The following is a 22,195-nucleotide window of genomic DNA, read 5'->3' on the forward strand; positions in this document are numbered from 1 at the left end:
TTGGATGTTTGTTCCCTTGGGGACGGCGATACTTGTGAAGCGATGTGTCAACATACCCCCTCGGAACACAACCGTAGCGTGACATTTTCAAATGTTAAACTAAATAGTGTTTCTTATTGGACCAGATTAAGCAGTACCTCCCTGTTTCTTATTGGACCAGATTAAGCAGTACCTCCCTGTTTCTTATTGGTCCAGATCAAGCAGTACCTCCCTGTTTCTTATTGGATCATATCAAGCAGTACCTCCCTGTTTCTTATTGGATCATATCAAGCAGTACCTCCCTCTTTCTTATTGGACCAGATCAAGCAGTCCCCTCCCCCTCTCCTCCCCGCAGGCAGACGAGGAAGCGCTGGGAGCAGTTTGTCCAGACAGAGAACCAGCACCTGGTGACACCTGAGGCCCTGGACCTGCTGGACAAGCTGCTACGTTACGACCACCAGCAGAGACTGACCGCTGCTGAGGCCATGCAGCATCCATACTTCTGTAAGATACACACCTGTCTGTCTGTCTACCTGAGGCCATGCAGCATCCATACTTCTGTAAGATACACACCTGTCTGTCTGTCTGTCTACATGAGGCCATGCAGCATCCGTACTTCTGTAAGATACACACCTGTCTGTCTGTCTACCTGAGGCCATGCAGCATCCATACTTCTGTAAGATACACACCTGTCTGTCTGTCTACCTGAGGCCATGCAGCCTCTATACTTCTGTAAGATACACACCTGTCTGTCTACCTGAGGCCATGCAGCATCCATACTTCTGTAAGATACACACCTGTCTGTCTACCTGAGGCCATGCAGCATCCATACTTCTGTAAGATACACACCTGTCTGTCTACCTGAGGCCATTTAAAAGTCCCTTCATCACCGTTCTCTTAATACGGCCTGTTCTGTGTGTCTTCATTTAGCCTCCACACCTCTAATAAACAGAGACGTAGATATCAGTCCACCAGGTAATAGGACACTGTAATTGATGATTTATATAAAGGCTTTTATTAAATAATAAGAGTGAGTTTGTAACGGTGCTAAAGTTGTCTATCGACTGTAAAATGTGAGCACAACAGTGACAGTTACGACTGAAGTATCTGGGAATCAATAGATTGGAGAAAAAGCTAAATCGTTTTTTAACATATCAGCCACATATCATCAGCTAAAGGCTAATAGTTTAACATTGCCGCCACATATCATCAGCTAAAAGCTAATAGTTTAACATGGCCGTCACATATCATCAGCTAAAAGCTAATAGTTTAACATGGCCGTCACATATCATCAGCTAAAAGCTAATAGTTTAACATGGCCGTCACATATCATCAGCTAAAAGCTAATAGTTTAACATGGCCGTCACATATCATCAGCTAAATGCTAATAGTTTAACATGGCCGTCACATATCATCAGCTAAAGGCTAATAGTTTAACATGGCCGCCACATATCATCAGCTAAATGCTAATAGTTTAACATGGCCGTCACATATCATCAGCTAAATGCTAATAGTTTAACATGGCCGTCACATATCATCAGCTAAATGCTAATAGTTTAACATGGCCGCCACATATCATCAGCTAAAAGCTAATAGTTTAACATGGCCGTCACATATCATCAGCTAAAAGCTAATAGTTTAACATGGCCGTCACATATCATCAGCTAAAAGCTAATAGTTTAACATGGCCGTCACATATCATCAGCTAAATGCTAATAGTTTAACATGGCCGTCACATATCATCAGCTAAAGGCTAATAGTTTAACATGGCCGTCACATATCATCAGCTAAAAGCTAATAGTTTAACATGGCCGTCACATGTCATCAGCTAAAGGCTAATAGTTTAACATGGCCGTCACATATCATCAGCTAAAAGCTAATTGTTTAACATGGCCGTCACATATCATCAGCTAAAGGCTAATAGTTTAACATGGCCGTCACATATCATCAGCTAAATGCTAATAGTTTAACATGGCCGTCACATATCATCAGCTAAAGGCTAATAGTTTAACATGGCCGTCACATATCATCAGCTAAATGCTAATAGTTTAACATGGCCGCCACATATCATCAGCTTGGTCCTTGTTCAGGAGCCGACGACATGTTGAAGCTTCTTATTTATTTAACCTTTATTTAACAAGTCAGTTAAGAACTAATTCTTATTTACAATGACGGCCTAGGAACAGTGGGGTTAACTGGCCTGGGGACAGTGGGGTTAACTGGCCTGGGGACAGTGGGGTTAACTGGCCTGGGGACAGTGGGGTTAACTGGCCTGGGGACAGTGGGGTTAACTGGCCTGGGGACAGTGGGGTTAACTGGCCTGGGGACAGTGGGGTTAACTGGCCTGGGGACAGTGGGGTTAACTGGCCTGGGGACAGTGGAACAGTGGGGTTAACTGCCTGTTCAGGGGCAGAACAACTTTTTTTTTATATATTTTTTAAAATTTATTTTTAACCTGGTCTGCTCGGGGATTCGATCCACTCCAACCACTACCTGCCGCCCCATTATGATAACCTACCTCAAAACCAAACGGTGTGTCGTCACTAAAGTAGAGACGGGTCCAGTCAAACACACTTATTCCAGGCTTTTTCTTTATTTTTTAAAAACTATTTTCTACATTGTAGAATAATAGTGAAGACGTCAAAACTATGAAATAACACATCATGCAGTAACCAAAAAACTGTTAAACATATCTAAATATATTTTATATTTGAGGTGCTTCAAGGTTGCCACACTCTGCCTTTGACACTCTTGGCATTCTCTCAACCAGCTTCATGAGGTAGTCACCTGGAATGCATTTGAATTAACAGGTGTGCCTTAAGTTAATTTGTGGAATTTCTTTCCTTCTAAATGTGTTTGAGCGAATCAGTTGTGATGTGACAAGGTAGGTGTGGTATACAGAAGATAGCCCTATTTGGTAAAAGACCGAGTCCATATTATGGCAAGAACAGCTCCAATAATCAAAGCGAAACAACAGTCCATCATTTCTCTAAGACATGAAGGTCAGTCAATCCGGAAAAATGTCAAGAACTTCAAGTGCAGTCGCAAAAACCATCAAGCGCTATGATGAAACTGGCTCTCATGAGGACCGCCACAGGACAGGAAGACCCAGAGTTACCTCTGCTGCAGAGGATAAGTTAATTAGTTACCAGCCTCAGATTGCAACCCAAATGAATGCCTAGGAACTCAACAGAGTTCAAGTAACAGACACATCTCAACATCAACTGTTCAGAGGAGATTGTGTGAATCAGGCCTTCAGGGTCGAATTGCTGCAAAGAAACCACTACTAAACGACAGCAATAAGAAGAAGTGACTTGCTTGGGCCAAGAAACATGAGCAATGGACATTAGACTGGTGAAAATCTGTCCTTTGGTCTGATGAGTCAAAATTTGAGATTTTTGATTCCAACTGCCGTGTCTTAATGAGATGCAGAGTAGGTGAATGGAGGATGTCCGCATGTGGTTCCCATCGTGAAGCATGGAGGAGGAGGTGTGTTGATGTGGGGGTGCTTTGCTGGTGACACTGATTTATTTAGATTTAAAGGCACACTTAACTAGCAGCATTCTGCAGCGATACGCCATTCCATGTTTGGGCTTAGTGGGACTATCATTTGTTTTTCAACAGGACAAAGACCCAACACACCTCCAGGCTGTGTAAGAGCTATTTGACCAAGGAGAGTAATGGAGTGCTGCATCAGATGACTCGGCCTACAAAATCACCCGACCTCAACCCAATTGAGATGGTTTGGGATGAGTTGGACCACAGAGTGAAGGAAAAGCAGCCAACAAGTGCTCAGCATATGTGGGAACTCCTTCAAGACTGTTGGAAAAGCATTCCAGGTGTAGCTGGTTGAGAGAATGCCAAGAGTGTGCAAAGCTGTCAAGGTGAAGGGTGGCTACTTTGAAGAATATCCGATTATATAAAATACATTTTTATTTGTTAAATTTTTTATTTTTTTTTAAACTACATGATTCCATTTGTATTATTTCATAGTTTTGATGTCTTCACTATTATTCTACAATGTAAAAATAAAGATAAACCCTTGATTGAGTAGGCGTCAACTTTTGACTTGTATTGTATGCATTTGAAAATGAATTTGGAGCTAAGGGTTAAAAAAAAAAGTGCTGAGCGATTTTTAGGATGTTGAGCACCAGAGCGCTGCACAAAGACCACTCAACTCTAGTCTCACTCTTTCACCCCATCTTTCTACGTTCCTCCGTCTTTGTCTTTCGCTGTCTCTCTCCATCCCTGTCCATGGACTCAATGCTAGGCAGTGAAGTGCACTCATTCTGTGTCCAGTATGCAATTATTTATGCAAATGTACTTATGTGATGTTGTGTAAATAGTTAGAAGCAGTTCAAACCCTTAAAGGGATGGTTCCAGATTTTTGCCAATTAAAGGGATACTTTTGGGATTTTGTCAGAGGCCATTTATGTACTTCTCCATAGTCAGTTGAATTTGTAGATGCTATTTTTACATTTCTGTGTCCAGTATGAAGGAAGTTAGAGGCAGTTTCGCAAGCCAATGCTAATTAGCGTTAGCACAATGGCTGGAAGTCTATGGGTATCTGCTAGCATGCCTGCAGTAGATAAAGGACATCATTGCAAAAATCCCAAAGTATCCCTTTAAGCCCTTTACATCTGACTGTAACAGAACTTTATTGTAGAAATCTCTCACTGTCCCTTTAAACTTTGATCTGTACTGATGAAGAGTGAATTGGAAAGAGATGGTCTCCTCACTACCATGTTCTGTGTCCCTCAGATCCAGTGCTGAATGAACAGACCATCTCCAACACAGACACCAAGGCAATAAGTGGATCCAATGCAACATGATGGACAGAGAGGAGGTAACATACAGACACACACAGAGTTCTCCCCAAAGAATGTTCGAGCGGCGCCACCTGGTGGACTGGCGGCGCCATTATGTAAAATACAATACTTAAATATTTTTGAGGAGATTACAGGAAATGTCAGTTACAGGTGTTGAAAACACCTGCTCAGCTGCACCACCTTGATAAATAATCCTGGGGAGAACCCTGACATGTACACATTCTCACACCTGTCCACACACACACACACACCTGCACTCGCACAGAAACACCCAGATTGTAACAAGCCCAGACTTCCATTCTTTTGATCGTGTCTCTATTCCTTCTTGCCGTCCAGGAAAACCTTTGTTACCTCAACTTGTGACCCTTTCGTGGCAGAAATGATCTGCCTCCAAGTCTACAGCCATACTGGAGCAAGAAGTCAACTTGCAACACACACAACACTCTTGGATAAAACCTAAATCTTTCACAACGTGGGTTCTAGCGTTGCTTGGCCCCAGTCACACACAACGTATCGGATCCAAGCTATGAGGTGTGACATTGCCTCCTAGAACTGCCCCCCCCCCCCCCCCCCCCCCCCCCCAGAAATCCCTGCCCGCTCCCCACCCCACCCAGCTCAACTCCCCTCTGTTTTCAAATAAGCTGATGTCAGATGTGATACAGAGACTGACTCCAGGTCAGTTTGGCACTGGTGTTGTGCTGTGAGATGTGTGTTGGTCAGTATGGAGCTGCACTGGCCTGGGGTCAGATCTATAACAGCACTGAGTGGCATGGAGACTCTTTTCTGCTATGGATAGAACAAATACTATATTAAACAGAATAAACCATTTTTATTTAAATGTTTTTGTGCCTGTTTTTATTATTTTTTTTTTTATTATATATCGATTTCTGATTGATCAGTAGAAACCTAAATACTGACAGGGCATTCAGAAAGTATTCCAGACCCCTTGACTTTTTCAAACATTTTGTTACGTTAAAGCCTTATTCTAAAGTTGATTTCCTCCTCAATCAACACACAATACCCCATTAATTACAAAGCAAAGACTTATTTAAAAAAAAAAATGTATTACAAAAGAAACTGACATATTACATTTACATAAGTATTCAGACCTTTTACTCAGTACTTTGTTGAAGCTCCTTAGGCAGCGATTACAGCCTTGAGTCTTCTTGGGTATGATGCTACAAGCTTGGCACACCTGTATTTGGGAAGTTTCTCCCGTTCTTCTCTGCAGATCCTCTCAAGGTCTGTCAGGTTGGATATGGGGGAGTATCGCTGCACAGCTACTTTCAGGTCTCTCCAGAGATGTTCGACCGGGTTCAAGTCCGGGCTCTGGCAGGGCCACTCAAGGACATTCAGAGACTTGTCCCGAAGCCACTCTTGCGTTGTCTTGGCTGTGTACCTAGGGTTGTTGTCCTGTTGGATGGTGAACCTTTACCCCAGTCTGAGGTCCTGAGCGCTCTGCTGCAGGTTTTCATCAAGGATCTCTCTCTGTACATTGCTCTGTTTATCTTTGCCTCGATCCTGACTAGTCTCCCAGTCCCTGCCGCTGAAAAACATCCCCACAGCATGATGCTGCCACCACCATGCTTCACCGTAGGGATGGTGCCTGGTTTTTCCCCAATGTAACGCTTGGCATTCAGGCCAAAGAGTTCAATCTTGGTTTCATCAGACCAGCGAACCTTGTATCTCGTGGTCAGTCTTTAGGTTCCTTTTGGCAAACTCCAAGCGCACTGTCGTGTGCCTTTTTACTGAAGTCTGGCCACTCTATCATAAAGGCCTGATTGGTGGAGTGCTGCAGAGATGGTTGTCCTTCTGGAAGGTTCTCCCATCTCCACAGATGAAATCTAGAACTCTGTCAGAGTGACCATCGGGTTCTTGGTCACCTCCCTGACCAAGGCCCTTCTCCCCCGATTGGTCAGTTTGGCAGGGCGGTCATCTCTAGGAAGAGTCTTGGTGGTTCCGAACTTCTTCCATTTAAGAACGCTGGAGGCCACTCTGTTCAATGCTGTAAAAAAATTTTGGTACCTTTCCCCAGATCGTTGCCTCGACACCATCCTGTCTCGGAGCTCTACAGACAATTCCTTCGACCTCATGGCTTGGTTTTTGCTCTGACATGCACTGTCAACTGTGGGACCTTTTTATATAGACAGGTGTGTGCCTTTCATGTCCAATCAAATTTACCACAGGTGGTCTCCAAGTTGTAGAAACATCTCAAGGATGATCATGAGCTCAATTTTGAGTCTAAGTACTTAGAATTACCTTATTTACTTTTTTATTTTTAATAAATTAGTGAAAATGTCACATTTTTTTGTTGCTTTGTCATTATGGGTTATTGTCTGTAGTTTGATTTTTATTTTATTTAATCAATTTTAGAATAAGGCTAATGTAATGTGGGGGGAAAATAAAGGGGTCTGAATACTTTCCGAATGCTCTAAGTCAAAATATGAACCCTTCTCAGATCAGTGTCTAATACATTTCAAAATGTAAATTACAGAAAGTGTTAGACGACGTCAGTTTTAATGTTGTTTTTAATAAATAATCTGTGAATCCCAGATTATTTCCAGAACATAAAATGTGCAACATTCATGCAATACAAATGATAAGAGAGTGATGATTAAAATGCAGTCTACAGAAGTCTAACTTCAGCAGGGCTGCGTTCAGCAGGTTGTAATACACTGAACACTGCAGAGAGAAATGCTATGAATAGAGCTGACACAATTCCACAACGTCTTGCCCTGCTGAACGCAGCCCAGGTGAGTTCTATTCGAAAACCCATCTAAGGCACGCCCACAACCACCTTTCTCCTCTACAGCCAATCACACACATTCCTTGTCAAACATAGGAAAGGAGGAAGCTGCTGTGATTAGTCAACTTTGGCTGCCTGACAGTATGAATTAAGGTTGCCATGGTAGCGTATCTCAGAGGCCTGTCGTTTTATATATGAGTGTGTTCCTCTGGCCAGATGTTGCTGATGCATTCCAGATCTTACGACGCCTGGATAGGTGTTTAACCGATCAGATAACCACATCATGTTATATCGGTCTGGTGCCCGACAGCACAGTCAATGAAGTGGCACACAACCATTGGTTGAGTCCAGCAATGTCTGAGCAGGGGAACGCGGCCGATAACGTCCATGGACCTGGCATCAAAGACAAAGGATCCCACGTGAGGCAAGGCAAGCTCAGGCCTTCAGCTCAGTCACATCACATTAATACAGTAGCGCTGATATCAGGGGAGCTTGAAGCCCACCAAGGGAGCTCTCGCTCAACACAACAAAATAACAATCAGAACTGGGTCTGATTTAACCACACAATAAGATACATGTGTTGTTAAACAGTGGTAGAAACTAATACCAGGGAAGATTTATTTTAAGTGAACATTCAGACCAGTCAGAATGAGTATTGGCTCTCAATAGTTTGTCTTTAGCTAGTTTCTGGAAAATAATTCCTTGGTGTTCTTTACTTGGGTTCTGGAATAGAACTGAGTGCTCCTTGCTGTTCTTTACCTGGGTTCTGGAATAGAACTGAGTGCTCCTTGCTGTTCTTTACCTGTGTTCTGGAATAGAACTGAGTTCTCCTTAGTGTTCTTTACGTGTGTTCTGGAATAGAACTGAGTGCTCCTTGGTGTTATTTACCTGTGTTCTGGAATAGAACTGAGTGCTCCTTGGTGTTCTTTACCTGTGTTCTGGAATAGAACTGAGTGCTCCTTGGTGTTCTTTACGTGTGTTCTGGAATAGAACTGAGTTCTCCTTGCTGTTATTTTTAGCAAAGCTAAACGCTTAAAACCAATCAGCTCCACAAAAAGGAGATACAAAACTAATACCACAGACATTCATAGTTTTTTGTCCTGAAAATAAAAACAGACAAATGAAATAACTTACAAATTCCATGACATGACCCTGTGGTTGTTTCCAGAGGTATAAGAAGCAGAAGCCCAGTTTTACAGACATGGGCTGCAGTGGTATAATGTAGGCTATGTACCCACTGGGCACAGACGTCAGTTCAACATCTAGTTTTGATTTATATTTGGTTGAGTTGTCAACTAACATGAATCCAATGTGAAATTAACTAAAAATGTCACGACATTGGATTTAGGTTAAAAGAGGGGTGTAAAATAGACTAAATTCCCATTGGTTGATAACTTTCTAATCCAATCAATTTTCCACATTGATTGAATTTCATCGCAGATCATTTTTTTGGGTTGAAATGCTTTAATAACGTTGATTCAACCAGTTTTTTGCCCAGTGGGTATTTTATAGGATACAGCCAGACAGGGTTGGGCTCAATTCCATTTCAATTCCAGTCCATCGAGAAAGTAAACCTAATTCCAAATGTTCTTTATTGAAGAGAATTGGAATTTCAGTGTACTTCCTGAATTGAGCTCAACCTTGTAGCCAGGTTAGCTGGTGGTTACAGCAGGGGGACATCAACTAGATTCAGCCACAGAACCATTTTTACATTCTTCAGCAGATGTTCAGAGGTTTGGAAAACATAATTAGAAATTATTTATAGACTGCAAATTGACCACAAGAAGCCACAACACATATATTTGACTAAAAAACAAATCATTTCAAACAGAGGGTTGGTAGACATCATCCAGGGGGTTGAATATGAACGCCAGGTAGACATCATCCAGGGGGTTGGTAGACATCATCCAGGGGGTTGGTAGACATCATCCAGGAGGTTGAATATGAACCCCAAGGTAGACATCATCCAGGAGGTTGAATATGAACCCCAGGTAGACATCATCCAGGAGGTTGAATATGAACCCCAGGTAGACATCATCCAGGAGGTTGAATATGAACCCCCAGGTAGATATCATCCAGGAGGTTGAATATGAACCCCAGGTAGACATCATCCAGGAGGTTGAATATGAACCCCAGGTAGACATCATCCAGGGGTTGGTAGACATCATCCAGGAGGTTGAATATGAACCCCAGGTAGACATCATCCAGGGGGTTGAATATGAACCCCAGGTAGACATCATCCAGGAGGTTGAATATGAACCCCAGGTAGACATCATCCAGGAGGTTGAATATGAACCCCAGGTAGACATCATCCAGGGGGTTGGTAGACATCATCCAGGGGTTGGTAGACATCATCCAGGGGGTTGAATATGTTTCCAAGGTAGACATCATCCAGGGGGTTGAATATGAACCCCAGGTAGACATCATCCAGGGGGTTGAATATGTTTCCAAGGTAGACATCATCCAGGGGGTAGAATATGAACCCAAGATAAACATCATCCAGGGGGTTGAATATGAACCCCAGGTAGACATCATCCAGGGGGTTGAATATGAACCCCAGGTAGACATCATCCAGGGGGTTGAATATGAACCCCAGGTAGACATCATCCAGGGGGTTGAATATGAACCCCAGGTAGACATCATCCAGGGGGTTGGTAGACATCATCCAGGGGGTTGGTAGACATCATCCAGGAGGTTGGTAGACATCATCCAGGGGGTTGAATATGAACCCCAAGGTAGACATCATCCAGGGGTTGAATATGAACCCCAGGTAGACATCATCCAGGCGGTTGAATATGAACCCCAGGTAGACATCATCCAGGAGGTTGAATATGAACCCCAGGTAGACATCATCCAGGGGGTTGAATATGAACCCCAGGTAGACATCATCCAGGAGGTTGAATATGAACCCCAGGTAGACATAATCCAGGGGGTTGAATATGAACCCCAGGTAGACATCATCCAGGGGGTTGGTAGACATCATCCAGGGGGTTGGTAGACATCATCCAGGAGGTTGAATATGAACCCCAGGTATACATCATCCAGGAGGTTGGTAGACATCATCCAGGGGGTTGAATATGTTTCCAAGGTAGACATCATCCAGGGGGTTGGTAGACATCATCCAGGGGGTTGAATATGTTTCCAAGGTAGACATCATCCAGGGGGTTGGTAGACATCATCCAGGGGGTGGAATATGAACCCCAGGTATACATCATCCAGGGGGTTGGTAGACATCATCCAGGGGGTTGGTAGACATCATCCAGGGGGTTGAATATGAACCCCAGGTAGACATCATCCAGGGGGTTGAATATGAACCCCAGGTAGACATCATCCAGGGGGTTGAATATGAACCCCAGGTAGACATCATCCAGGGGGTTGAATATGAACCCCAGGTAGACATCATCCAGGGGGTTGAATATGAACCCCAAGGTAGACATCATCCAGGGGTTGAATATGAACCCCAGGTAGACATCATCCAGGGGGTTGAATATGAACCCCAGGTAGACATCATCCAGGAGGTTGAATATGAACCCCAGGTAGACATCATCCAGGGGGTTGAATATGAACCCCAGGTAGACATCATCCAGGAGGTTGAATATGAACCCCAGGTAGACATAATCCAGGGGGTTGAATATGAACCCCAGGTAGACATCATCCAGGGGGTTGGTAGACATCATCCAGGGGGTTGAATATGAACCCCAGGTAGACATCATCCAGGAGGTTGAATATGAACCCCAGGTATACATCATCCAGGAGGTTGGTAGACATCATCCAGGGGGTTGAATATGTTTCCAAGGTAGACATCATCCAGGGGGTTGGTAGACATCATCCAGGGGGTTGGTAGACATCATCCAGGGGGTTGAATATGTTTCCAAGGTAGACATCATCCAGGGGGTTGGTAGACATCATCCAGGGGGTTGGTAGACATCATCCAGGGGGTGGAATATGAACCCCAGGTAGACATCATCCAGGTATCAGAAGAAGCGTTCTGTTTCCCTGCAGGACTGCTGTCATCACAACAACCTGTTGGACTGTATGACCATGATATAGGATGCATCCCACATGGCTCCCTGTTCCCTTTATAGTGCACTACTTTGGACCAGGGTCCAATAGGGTAGTGCACTACTGTTGACCAGGGTCCATAGGGTAGTGCACTACTGTTGACCTGGGTCCATAGGGTAGTGCACTACTGTTGACCTGGGTCCATAGGGTAGTGCACTACTGTTGACCTGGGTCCATAGGGTAGTGCACTACTGTTGACCAGGGTCCATAGGGTAGTGCACTACTGTTAACCTGGGTCCATAGGGCTCTATACAGATAATAGGGTGCCGTTTAGGACTCAGCCACAGTGAATATGATCCAAGCGTAGTAGATATGATCTGAGTGTTGATCTGTTCGTTCCACACACTCTGTCTGTCGGACACTGGCATTCATTTCCAGGGCTTTCCAACAGCAGAGTGATGAATGACACTTGGGAGGATTAGGGTCAGTCTAGACGAGAGGGAGTCAGTCAAGGATGGGATGGCCAGTCTAGACCAGAGGGAGTCAGTCAAGGATGGGATGGCCAGTCTAGACCAGAGGGAGTCAGTCAAGGATGGGATGGCCAGTCTAGACCAGAGGGGGTCAGTCAAGGATTGGATGGCCAGTCTAGACCAGAGGGGGTCAGTCAAGGATGGGATGGCCAGTCTAGACCAGAGGGAGTCAGTCAAGGATGGGATGGCCAGTCTAGACCAGAGGGTGTCAGTCAAGGATGGGATGGCCAGTCTAGACCAGAGGGAGTCAGTCAAGAATGGATGGCCAGTCTAGACCAGAGGGAGTCAGTCAAGGATGGATGGCCAGTCTAGACCAGAGGGAGTCAGTCAAGGATGGGATGGCCAGTCTAGACCAGAGGGAGTCAGTCAAGGATGGCATAGCCAGTCTAGACCAGAGGGAGTCAGTCAAGGATGGGATGGCCAGTCTAGACCAGAGGGAGTCAGTCAAGGATGGGATGGCCAGTCTAGACCAGAGGGGGTAAGTCAAGGATGGGATGGCCAGTCTAGACCAGAGGGAGTCAGTCAAGGATGGGATGGCCAGTCTAGACCAGAGGGAGTCAGTCAAGGATGGGATGGCCAGTCTAGACCAGAGGGAGTCAGTCAAGGATAGGATGGCCAGTCTAGACCAGAGGGAGTCAGTCAAGGATGGGATGGCCAGTCTAGACCAGAGGGGGTCAGTCAAGGATGGGATGGCCAGTCTAGACCAGAGGGGGTCAGTCAAGGATGGGATGGCCAGTCTAGACCAGAGGGAGTCAGTCAAGGATGGGATGGCCAGTCTAGACCAGAGGGAGTCAGTCAAGGATGGGATGGCCAGTCTAGACCAGAAGGAGTCAGTCAAGGATGGGATGGCCAGTCTAGACCAGAGGGAGTCAGTCAAGGATGGGATGGCCAGTCTAGACCAGAGGGAGTCAGTCAAGGATGGATGGCCAGTCTAGACCAGAGGGAGTCAGTCAAGGATGGGATGGCCAGTCTAGACCAGAGGGAGTCAGTCAAGGATGGATGGCCAGTCTAGACCAGAGGGGGGTCAGTCAGTCAAGGGGAAAACGGACCACGCTGACCAGAGGTAATTAGCAGCAGGTGACCATTCTTAACGCCTCTGACCACCGAACATCATCCGCCATTTTCTATTCATTTCCCGACCATTCTACATGTTGAATCGCCACCTTTGTTGACGCCCAGAAGGTGATCTACCACGCTCAGCTGAAGGTCGGTCGGTCAGGGAAGGAGTTCTCTAAGCTGAGCATCGCTCAGTTCGTTGACCGTGACGATGTGGTCCAGATGCTGAAGGTATTTCTCCTGGTCCTGCATGAAGTGAGGGATTCTGGTCCGGCGGAGGACAGCGATGTGCCGTAGCCTTTCTACGTCCTCAAACGACACCTGGAGGGCCAGAAGAAGAAGGTTAACGTCATCATCATCACATCGGTGGCAAATTTACAGACTCAACCTCTTTCCAACCCCATCTGATATTACAACAGCCTTGTCTGGGCTCTATTATGAGGTATGTATAAACTACAATTCAGCTTTTTTTGCTGCAAATGTGTCCACCATGAAACAACCAAACTATATGTCATCGCCGTGGGGGGGAAATAAACATGAACCGATCCTGTACGGGAGGATGACGACTGACCTTGCCTAGCGAGGTCAGCATCTTGAAGTCGATGTTCCTCCGATGTCGTAGAATCCTGAGGATTCCGTCCAGGTACACCTGATCTTTACTGAAACAGCCTGATTCACAACCACACAAACCATCAAGTCAACACAGGGACTACCAATCCTTTAAAAAAATGTTTACAAAATAAGTCAAGATTCTTTTGGGTGCATAGATCTACTACTGGTACATGTGCAATGGTTAGTGTAGTCACACACGACACACACACACACGACACACACAACACACACACACACGACACACACACACACACATACACACACACGACACACACACACACACACACCCACAATCTCTCACCAGGCTCCGAGGTGTCCGTCTGTCCCCTCTTGGCTCTGAGGCAGTACTCCCAGCGCACCGCGGGATCCTGGACGAACTGAGCGATGTGGCTGAAGAGCTGGCTGAAGCCCATCCTGGTGGCATGATACACCGTATAGTAGAGCAGAGCGGCGCGCCACAGGTAGGGCTGTTTCCGTAGCAACACACTGTGCAGGCTGGCCAGGCCTTCTTCCGTGGGATTGGCCGGTTTGAGGCCATACTGCTTCCTGCCTGCGGAAGTAGACCAGGGCTGGAGGTTGTTGTTCACACCTCGAAGGTAGTGGGTTCCTGGGAGGGACAGAGATGGAATAACATGAGGATGTAATAGAGGCACTGTGTACCTAGTAGGACACGCAAATTATAACTCAGAACTAATTTATGATGCTGTGTGGATGATAAACACACCCCCATCACACATTTGGGGCGGCAGGGTAGCCTAGTGGTTAGAGTGTTGGACTAGTAACAGAAAGGTTGCAAGTTCAAATCCCCGAGCTGACAAGGTACAAATCTGTCGTTCTGCCCCTGAACAGGCAGTTAACCCACTGTTCCTAGGCCGTCATTGAAAATAAGAATTTGTTCTTAACTGACTTGCCTAGTTAAATAAAGGTTAAAAAAAATAAATACAATTTAAATCCCCCATCTCCCATCCCAGATCCCCCACAGTAAACACATGCTGTATGGTGCAGTCAGCGTACTGTACATCCCAGATCCCCCACAGTAAACACATGCTGTATGGTGCAGTCAGCGTACTGTACCTATCTCATGCCTGAGCATGCCCTCCAGCCAGTGTTGTCGTGCTCCAGACAGGTTGATAGTCAGAGTGGGACGACAACTCTCCACCATCATCACCGCCTGGGACAGCAGCTCCTCAGACAGACACACCACCACCTAGACAAAGTTAACACCATACTCTTCATCATCATCATCATCCTCATCATCATCATCACCGCCTGGGACAGCAGCTCCTCAGACAGACACACCACCACCTAGACAAAGTTAACACCATACTCTTCATCATCATCATCACCTGGGACAGCAGCTCCTCAGACAGACACACCACCACCTAGACAACGTTACCACCATACTCTTCATCATCACACAGACCACCACCACCTAGACAACGTTAACACCATACTCTTCATCATCATCAGACACACCACCACCTAGACAAAGTTACCACCATACTCTTCATCATCATCAGACACACCACCACCCCCTAGTAGAGGTCGACCGATTAATCGGAATGGCCGATTAATTAGGGCCGATTTCAAGTTTTCATAACAATCGGTAATCTGCATTTTTGGAGCACCGATCGTGGCCGATTACATTGCACTCCACGAGGAGACTGCGTGGCAGGCTGACTACCTGTTAGGCGAGGGCAGCAAGGAGCCATGGTAAGGTGCTAGCTAGCATTACACTTATAAAAAAACAATCAATCTTAACATAATCACTAGTTAACTACACATGGTTGATGATATTACTAGTTTAACTAGCTTGTCCTGCGCTGCGTTGCATATAATCGACGCGGTGCCTGTTAATTTATCATCGAATCACAGCCTACTTCGCCAAACGGGTGATTTAACAAGCACATTCACGGAAAAAGCACTGTCGTTGCACCAATGTGTACCTAACCATAAACATCAAAGCCTTTCTTTAAAATCAATACACAAGTATATATTTTTAAACCTGCATATTTAGTTAATATTGCCTGCTAACATGAATTTCTTTAACTAGGGAAATTGTGCCACTTCTCTTGCGTTATGTGCAAGCAGTCAGGGTATATGCAGCAGAGTCAGGGTATATGCAGCAGAGTCAGGGTATATGCAGCAGAGTCAGGGTATATACAGCAGAGTCAGGGTATATGTAGCAGAGTCAGGGTATATGCAGCAGAGTCAGGGTATATACAGCAGAGTCAGGGTATATGCAGCAGAGTCAGGGTATATGCAGCAGAGTCAGGGTATATGCAGCAGAGTCAGGGTATATACAGCAGAGTCAGGGTATATGTAGCAGAGTCAGGGTATATGCAGCAGTTTGGGCCACCTGGCTCGTTGTGAACTGTGTGAACACCTTTTCTTCCTGACAAAGACCGTAATTAATTTGCCATAATTGTATATAATTATGACATAACATTGAAGGTTGTGCAATGTAACAGCAATATTTAGACATCGGGTTGCCACCCGTTAGATAAAATACGGAACGGTTCCGTATTTCACTGAAAGAATAAACGTTGTTTCCGAAATGATAGTTTCCGGATTTGACCATATTAATGACTCGTATTTCTGTGTGTTATTATGTTATAATTAAGTCTATGATTTGATATTTGATTGAGCAGTCTGACTGAGCGGTGGTAGGCAGCAGCATGCTCGTAAGCATTCATTCAAACAGCACTTTCCTGCATTTGCCAGCAGCTCTTCGCTGTGCTTCAAGCTTTACGCTGTTTATGACTTCAAGCCTATCAACTCCCGAGTTAGGCTGGCAATACTAAAGTACCAATCAGAACATCCAATAGTCAAAGGTTAATGAAATACAAATGGTATAGAGAGAAATAGTCCTATTATAACTACAACCTAAAACTTCTTACCTGGGAATATTGAAGACTCATGTTAAAAGGAACCACCAGCTTTCATATGTTCTGAGCAAGGAACTTAAACGTTTCTTACATGGCACATATTGCACTTTTACTTTCTTCTCCAACACTTTGTTTTTGCATTATTTAAACCAAATTGAACATGTTTCATTATTTATTTGAGACTAAAATGATTTTATTGATGTACTACATTAACTTAAAATAAGTGTTCATTCGGTATTGTTGTAATTGTCATTATTACAAATACATATAAAAATCGACCGATTAATCGGTATCGACTTTTTTTGGTCCTCCAATAATCTGTATCGGCGTTTAAAAATCATAATCGGTCGACCTCTACCCCCTAGACAAGGTTTATCATCATCACCTTCATCATCATCATTAGATCATCAGACACACCACCACCTAGACAAGGTTATCATCATTACCTTCATCACCTTCATCATCATCATCATCATCATCATCATCAGACACACCACCACCACATAGACAAGGTTTATCATCATCACCTTCATCATCATCATTACCTTCATCATCATCATCAGACACACCACCACCACATAGACAAGGTTTATCATCATCACCGTCATCATCATCATTACCTTCATCATTACATCATCATCATCAGACACACCACCACCCCCTAGACAAGGTTTATCATCATCATCTTCATCATCATCATTACCTTCATCATTACATCATCAGACACACCACCACCACCTAGACAAGGTTTATCATCATCATCTTCATCATCATCATTACCTTCATCATTACATCATCAGACACACCACCACCTAGACAAGGTTATCATCATTACCTTCATCATCATTATTATCTTCATCATCATCATCATCATCATCAGACATACCACCACCTAGACAATGTTATCATTATTACCTTCATCCTCATCATCATCATCATTGCACAAAGACATCTTGTTAACACACCAACCCTCCAACACACTACCCGTAACACACTACCCATAACACACCAACCCTCCAACACACCACCCATAACACACTACCCATAACACACCAACCCTCCAACACACTACCTGTAACACACCAACCCTCCAACACACTACCCATAACACACCAACCCTCCAACACACTACCTGTAACACACCAACCCTCCAACACACTACCCATAACACACCAACCCTCCAACACACTACCCATTACACACCAACCCTCCAACACACTACCCGTAACACACCAACCCTCCAACACACCACACGTAACACACCAACCCTCCAACACACCACACGTAACATGTGAAACCTCACTCACCTCTCCTACACAGTTCTCCTTCTGCAGGTACTTGCGTGCAGCAGCCCAGACTCGACTCTTTGGTAAAATACTTCCTCCCGTCACTTCCTCAAAGTTCTCATAGTTACCAAACTTCCTCAGAATACACTCCATAATCCCAACAGCCTGTAGAGAGAGAGGAGAGAGGAGAGAGAAACACCCAGAGATAGAGAGAGAGAGGGTGAAACACCCGTAGAGAGAGAGAGGGTGAAACACCCAGAGAGAAAGAGAGAAACAATCAGAGAGAGAGAGGGTGAAATACCCAGAGAGAGAGGGAGAGAGAGAGAGAGAGAGAGAGAGAGAGAGAGAGAGAGAGAGAGAGAGAAAGAGAGAGAGAGAGAGAGAGAGAGAGAGAAACACCCAGAGAGAGAGAGAGGGTGAAACACCCAGAGAGAAAGAGAGAAACAACCAGAGAGAGAGAGGTAGAGAGAGAGAGAGAGAGAGAGAGAGAGAGAGAGAGAGAGAGATTGAAAAACACCCAGAGAGAGAGAGAGAGAGACACCCAGAGAGAGAGAGAGACACCCAGAGAGAGAGAGAGTTTTGTTCACAAACAGACCCCACAGAGCCACAGGACAGCAACACATTTAGACCCAATCAAATCATGAGAAAACAAAAATATAATTACTTGACACGTTGGAATTTACCAAAAAACAGAGCAAAAAAACAGGCCCTAAACAGAGAGTACACAGTGGCAGAATACCTGACCACTGTGACTGACCCAAACTTAACGAAAGCTTTGACTATGTACAGACTCAGTGACCTTGCTATTGAGAAAGGCCGCCGTAGGCAGACATGGCTCTCAGGAGAAGACAGGCAATGTGCTCACTGCCCACAAAATGAGGTGGAAACTGAGCTGCACCTCCTAACCTCCTGCCCAATGTATGACCATATTAGAGAGACATATTTCCCTCAGATTGCACAGATCCACAAAGAATTTGAAAACAAATCCAGTTTTGATAAACTCCCATATCTACTGGGTGAAATATCACAGTGTGCCATCACAGCAGCAAGATGTGTGACCTGTTGCCACAAGAAAAGGGCAACCAGTGAAGAACAAACACCATTGTAAATACAACCCATATTTATGCTTATCTATTTTCCCTTTTGTACTTTAACTATTTGTACATCGTTACAACACTGTATATAGACATATAATATGACATTTGAATTGTCTTAATTCTTTCGAAACTTTTGTGAGTGTAATGTTTACTGTTAATATTTGATAGATAATAAACAAGTGAAATAAGCTATTTCACTTGCTTTGGCAATGTTAACATATGTTTGCCATGCCAATAAAGCCCCTTAAATTGAAATTGAGAGACAGAGAGAAACACCCAGAGAGAGAGAGAGAGAGAGAGAGACAGAGAGAGAGAGAGAGAGAGAGAGAGAGAGAGAGAGAGAGAGAGAGCGAGAGCGAGAGAGAGAGAGAGAGAGAGAGAGAGAGAGAGAGAGAGAGAGAAAGACAGAGAGAGAGACAGAGCGAAACATCCAGAGAAAGAGAGTTTATTAAGATACAATATGTCAGGAGGAAGACATTTCAAGTTATTTGCCACAAAACACACATAATAATTAAAAATGCAGAAATCCCCAGAGTGGGTTATCTTCCTACCATCTAATATCTTTGCCAGACAGAGAGGCCTACCTGTGCGAGGAAGAGGTCAGATAATATCTTTGCCAGACAGAGAGGCCTACCTGTGCGAGGAAGAGGTCAGATAATATCTTTGCCAGACAGAGAGGCCTACCTGTCCAAGGAAGAGGTCAGATCCATCTCTGTATTTCTCCAGCACAGCGCTGGGCTCCGGGGTCGAGTACTCAAACTGGGGGTCGTATTTATAGTCGGACTGGAAGAAGGCCTGCCTCTCCTGGTCTAGGTTAACGGGTCTTAGGGCCACAAGGAGACAGGGGCCTCGCGGTGTGGAGGGCAAGGGCAGCGGGGAGGCCCCTCCAAACCCCCGGGAAATGTGCGGAAGGGAGGTGGCTGGACGCATTCGCCCCCTGGTGGCCCGGAGGCCCATTGAGGAGTTGTTGACGGTACAGGTGCTCTCGCTGCGGCGCATCCAGCCTCCGGGGCCCAGGCTGGGGCTGGTGAGGGAGCGTGCTGGGGGCGAGGGGGCAGTGGAGGGACCACCAGCGCTACGCCAGGGGGGTTGTAGGACCCCACGTTCCAGAGCGGGCTCGGAGCCACGGAGGCGCAGGGGCGTCACGTCCAGGCTGAGGGGCCGGCGGAGAGCGGGTCTGGTCGCCACCTTATTCCGAGATGAGGCCGTTGCCACGGTGACGTCCCGCCGCAGAGAGACAACCGGTCCATCGTATGGCAAAACTGAGCGAGAGGAGTTGGTGGAGGAGCCAACACTGGCCCTAGGGCTGGGGGTAAGGCTGACATCTGCCACCAACGACTGAGGTTGAGGCTGGGGTCCATTGTGGGAGTTGGATACCCGCTCCCTCTTGGTGACACGGCTTGTCCTGGCGTGGAGCCTAGTGTTGGTGGTGGTGGGAGGATCCGCTGTTGGTTCCTCTGTTCTTTTGGCGGTTTTGGTAGTGTCAGGCCTGGTCTCTTCTGTTCTAGTGGGGGTGCTGTTGGTGGTGGTTTTGGGGGCATCCGGTTTGGTGTTTTCTAGTCCGGTTCTGTTGGTTATGGGAGGCTCTGGGCTGGTGTTTTCTAGTCTGGTGTTGGTGGTGGTTTTGGGAGGCTCTGGGCTGGTGTTTTCTAGTCTGGTGTTGGTGGTGGTTTTGGGAGGCTCTGGGCTGGTGTTTTCTAGTCTGGTGTTGGTGGTGGTTTTGGGAGGCTCTGGACTGGTGTTTTCTAGTCCGGTGCTGTAGGTTGTGGTGGTTTTGCGAGGGTCCGGTCTTGTTTCTGGACCCGTCAGGTCTGTGGTGCTGCTGCTCCCTCCGACCCCGTCGACGTCCGTCCGATCCATACAGTCCTCACCCGGGTCCAAAACCATCTCCACTGCAACAGCGCCGCTGCCGCTGGTCCAACCACACCACACTGCAAACACAAGACGGTCAGCTTTAGGGTCTGTCACAAATGACCCATTGATTGGTATGACCTTTTTAATGCAGTCAGTGCTTGTGTCAGGAACAGGAGACAGACAACAAGTTCAAAATCATTTGTGCCATTTTGCTTTAACTGGATTACATGAATCCCTTACTGGCCATGGAGCCATCTGGACAGGGACACACACATAGTATACCTCCCGATTCGAATCGGCCTGCCCTGCAACATAGACAGGGCTCGGTCACGGGCGGGGTTTCTGTGCTGCTGAATACGAAACTAGGTGGTCGGGACGGCGGGACGGGCTCCAGTCATCCCATATATGGGACTAGTAAATGACTTCAAAACAAAATATCCGAATCATATAGATGTTTTAGCCTACTACACATGTAGCCTGTATTTACACAAGGCGATCGCGACTTCTGCCGTGTGTGTTGTATTGAGGTTTAATGATCCATTCGGACCACCAAAGTGTATTGCATACACATTTGCAGGATATCTCTCCGTTATTGGGACATTGTCGTAATGTAATGGAACAAATAGTCTGTTGTAGAGTACAGCAAACCGGTTTTATGACACCGTGTTATTATATATAGTCACGCCAATAGCTATACTTGTCAATATATTGTATTCAATGACAGTAAAGGATGAATCGACAAAAAAAATAACGGTTTTCTATCAACATGTGTAGTTTTCTTCTGATCTGATCTTCTGAATCAGATAATAAATCGAGGATGAATAAAACAAGACAATAACCGAAACTACAATAATCGTATTCATAAATGTTTTTACCTTGCAGCGGGGTTTGGTGATCAGATTTGTAAATGCAGGCTTTTCTTTAATTCATGACGCCCAGCTCTGCTTGTGCTCTCCACAATGAGCCGCGGGAAGGTTTCCGGTGGCGCCCGGTGAAAAATGCTCATTGGATATGAGCAGCTATAGTGGATGGGCCGCCCGGAGAGGCACGCGAGGAAGTTCGGACTGTGTTGGAAGATATGACGCGATGGCACAGCTGAGGAACTCGAAAGTGCCATGCGCAGTGCGTGCCGCTATTCTGCGTCCTTACGCACGTGGCATCTCTCGGAGGCAACAGAGCAACGAGGAGCACGTAGGCTACGTTCCGCGAGGTTCACATAAGCCCCACATAAATATAACGGTTAGAGTCCTTATAGTGAAATCCATATATTGAGATATACAGAGCCTTCGGAAAGTATTCAGACCCCATTACTTTTT

The 22,195-nt window shown here is 45.6% G+C and overlaps 2 protein-coding genes across 3 annotated transcripts in view; one reads left to right on the forward strand and one right to left on the reverse strand.

Annotated features, from left to right (window-relative positions):
- The window catches only part of LOC110516628 (casein kinase II subunit alpha'-like), a 32,533-nt gene extending 26,883 nt beyond the window's left edge, over window positions 1–5,650 (forward strand). The window contains exons 10-12 of the mRNA XM_036981613.1: window positions 335–483; window positions 4,741–4,825; window positions 5,145–5,650. Of these exons, the coding sequence (XP_036837508.1) occupies window positions 335–483; window positions 4,741–4,811 (220 nt within the window). The 3' untranslated portion in view covers window positions 4,812–4,825; window positions 5,145–5,650. The remainder of the gene's footprint in view (window positions 1–334; window positions 484–4,740; window positions 4,826–5,144) is intronic.
- Window positions 5,651–13,280: 7,630 nt separating this feature from the next.
- LOC110516629 (uncharacterized protein KIAA0895-like) lies at window positions 13,281–21,959 on the reverse strand. Of its 2 annotated transcripts, XM_036981614.1 has the most exons (7): window positions 21,755–21,959; window positions 19,710–20,956; window positions 17,950–18,093; window positions 14,829–14,961; window positions 14,056–14,361; window positions 13,714–13,811; window positions 13,281–13,463 (listed from the first exon to the last, which is right to left on the reverse strand). In XM_036981614.1, the coding sequence occupies exons 2-7, from the start codon at window positions 20,910–20,912 to the stop codon at window positions 13,302–13,304; spliced, it is 2,046 nt and encodes a 681-aa protein (XP_036837509.1). In that variant the 5' UTR covers window positions 20,913–20,956; window positions 21,755–21,959; the 3' UTR covers window positions 13,281–13,301. The 2 variants fall into 2 exon arrangements, with proteins under 2 accessions (XP_036837509.1, XP_036837510.1); XM_036981615.1 differs by lacking the exons at window positions 19,710–20,956; window positions 21,755–21,959 and adding an exon at window positions 19,610–19,688.
- Between the last annotated feature and the right edge of the window lie 236 nt (window positions 21,960–22,195).

The sequence above is a fragment of the Oncorhynchus mykiss genome, chromosome 6 (genome assembly GCF_013265735.2).
Source record: "Oncorhynchus mykiss isolate Arlee chromosome 6, USDA_OmykA_1.1, whole genome shotgun sequence".
Lineage (NCBI taxonomy): Eukaryota > Metazoa > Chordata > Actinopteri > Salmoniformes > Salmonidae > Oncorhynchus > Oncorhynchus mykiss.

Excerpts from the sequence above, each read along its gene's own strand:
- LOC110516629 (XM_036981614.1), bottom strand. The coding sequence starts at position 20,912 with ATGGTTTTGGACCCGGGTGAGGACTGTATGGATCGGACGGACGTCGAC. Across the intron at positions 14,362-14,828 it reads CATGCTCAGGCATGAGATAG|GAACCCACTACCTTCGAGGT; the intron begins GTACAGTACGCT and ends TGTCCCTCCCAG. Across the intron at positions 13,464-13,713 it reads TGCTGACCTCGCTAGGCAAG|GTGTCGTTTGAGGACGTAGA; the intron begins GTCAGTCGTCAT and ends CTGGCCCTCCAG.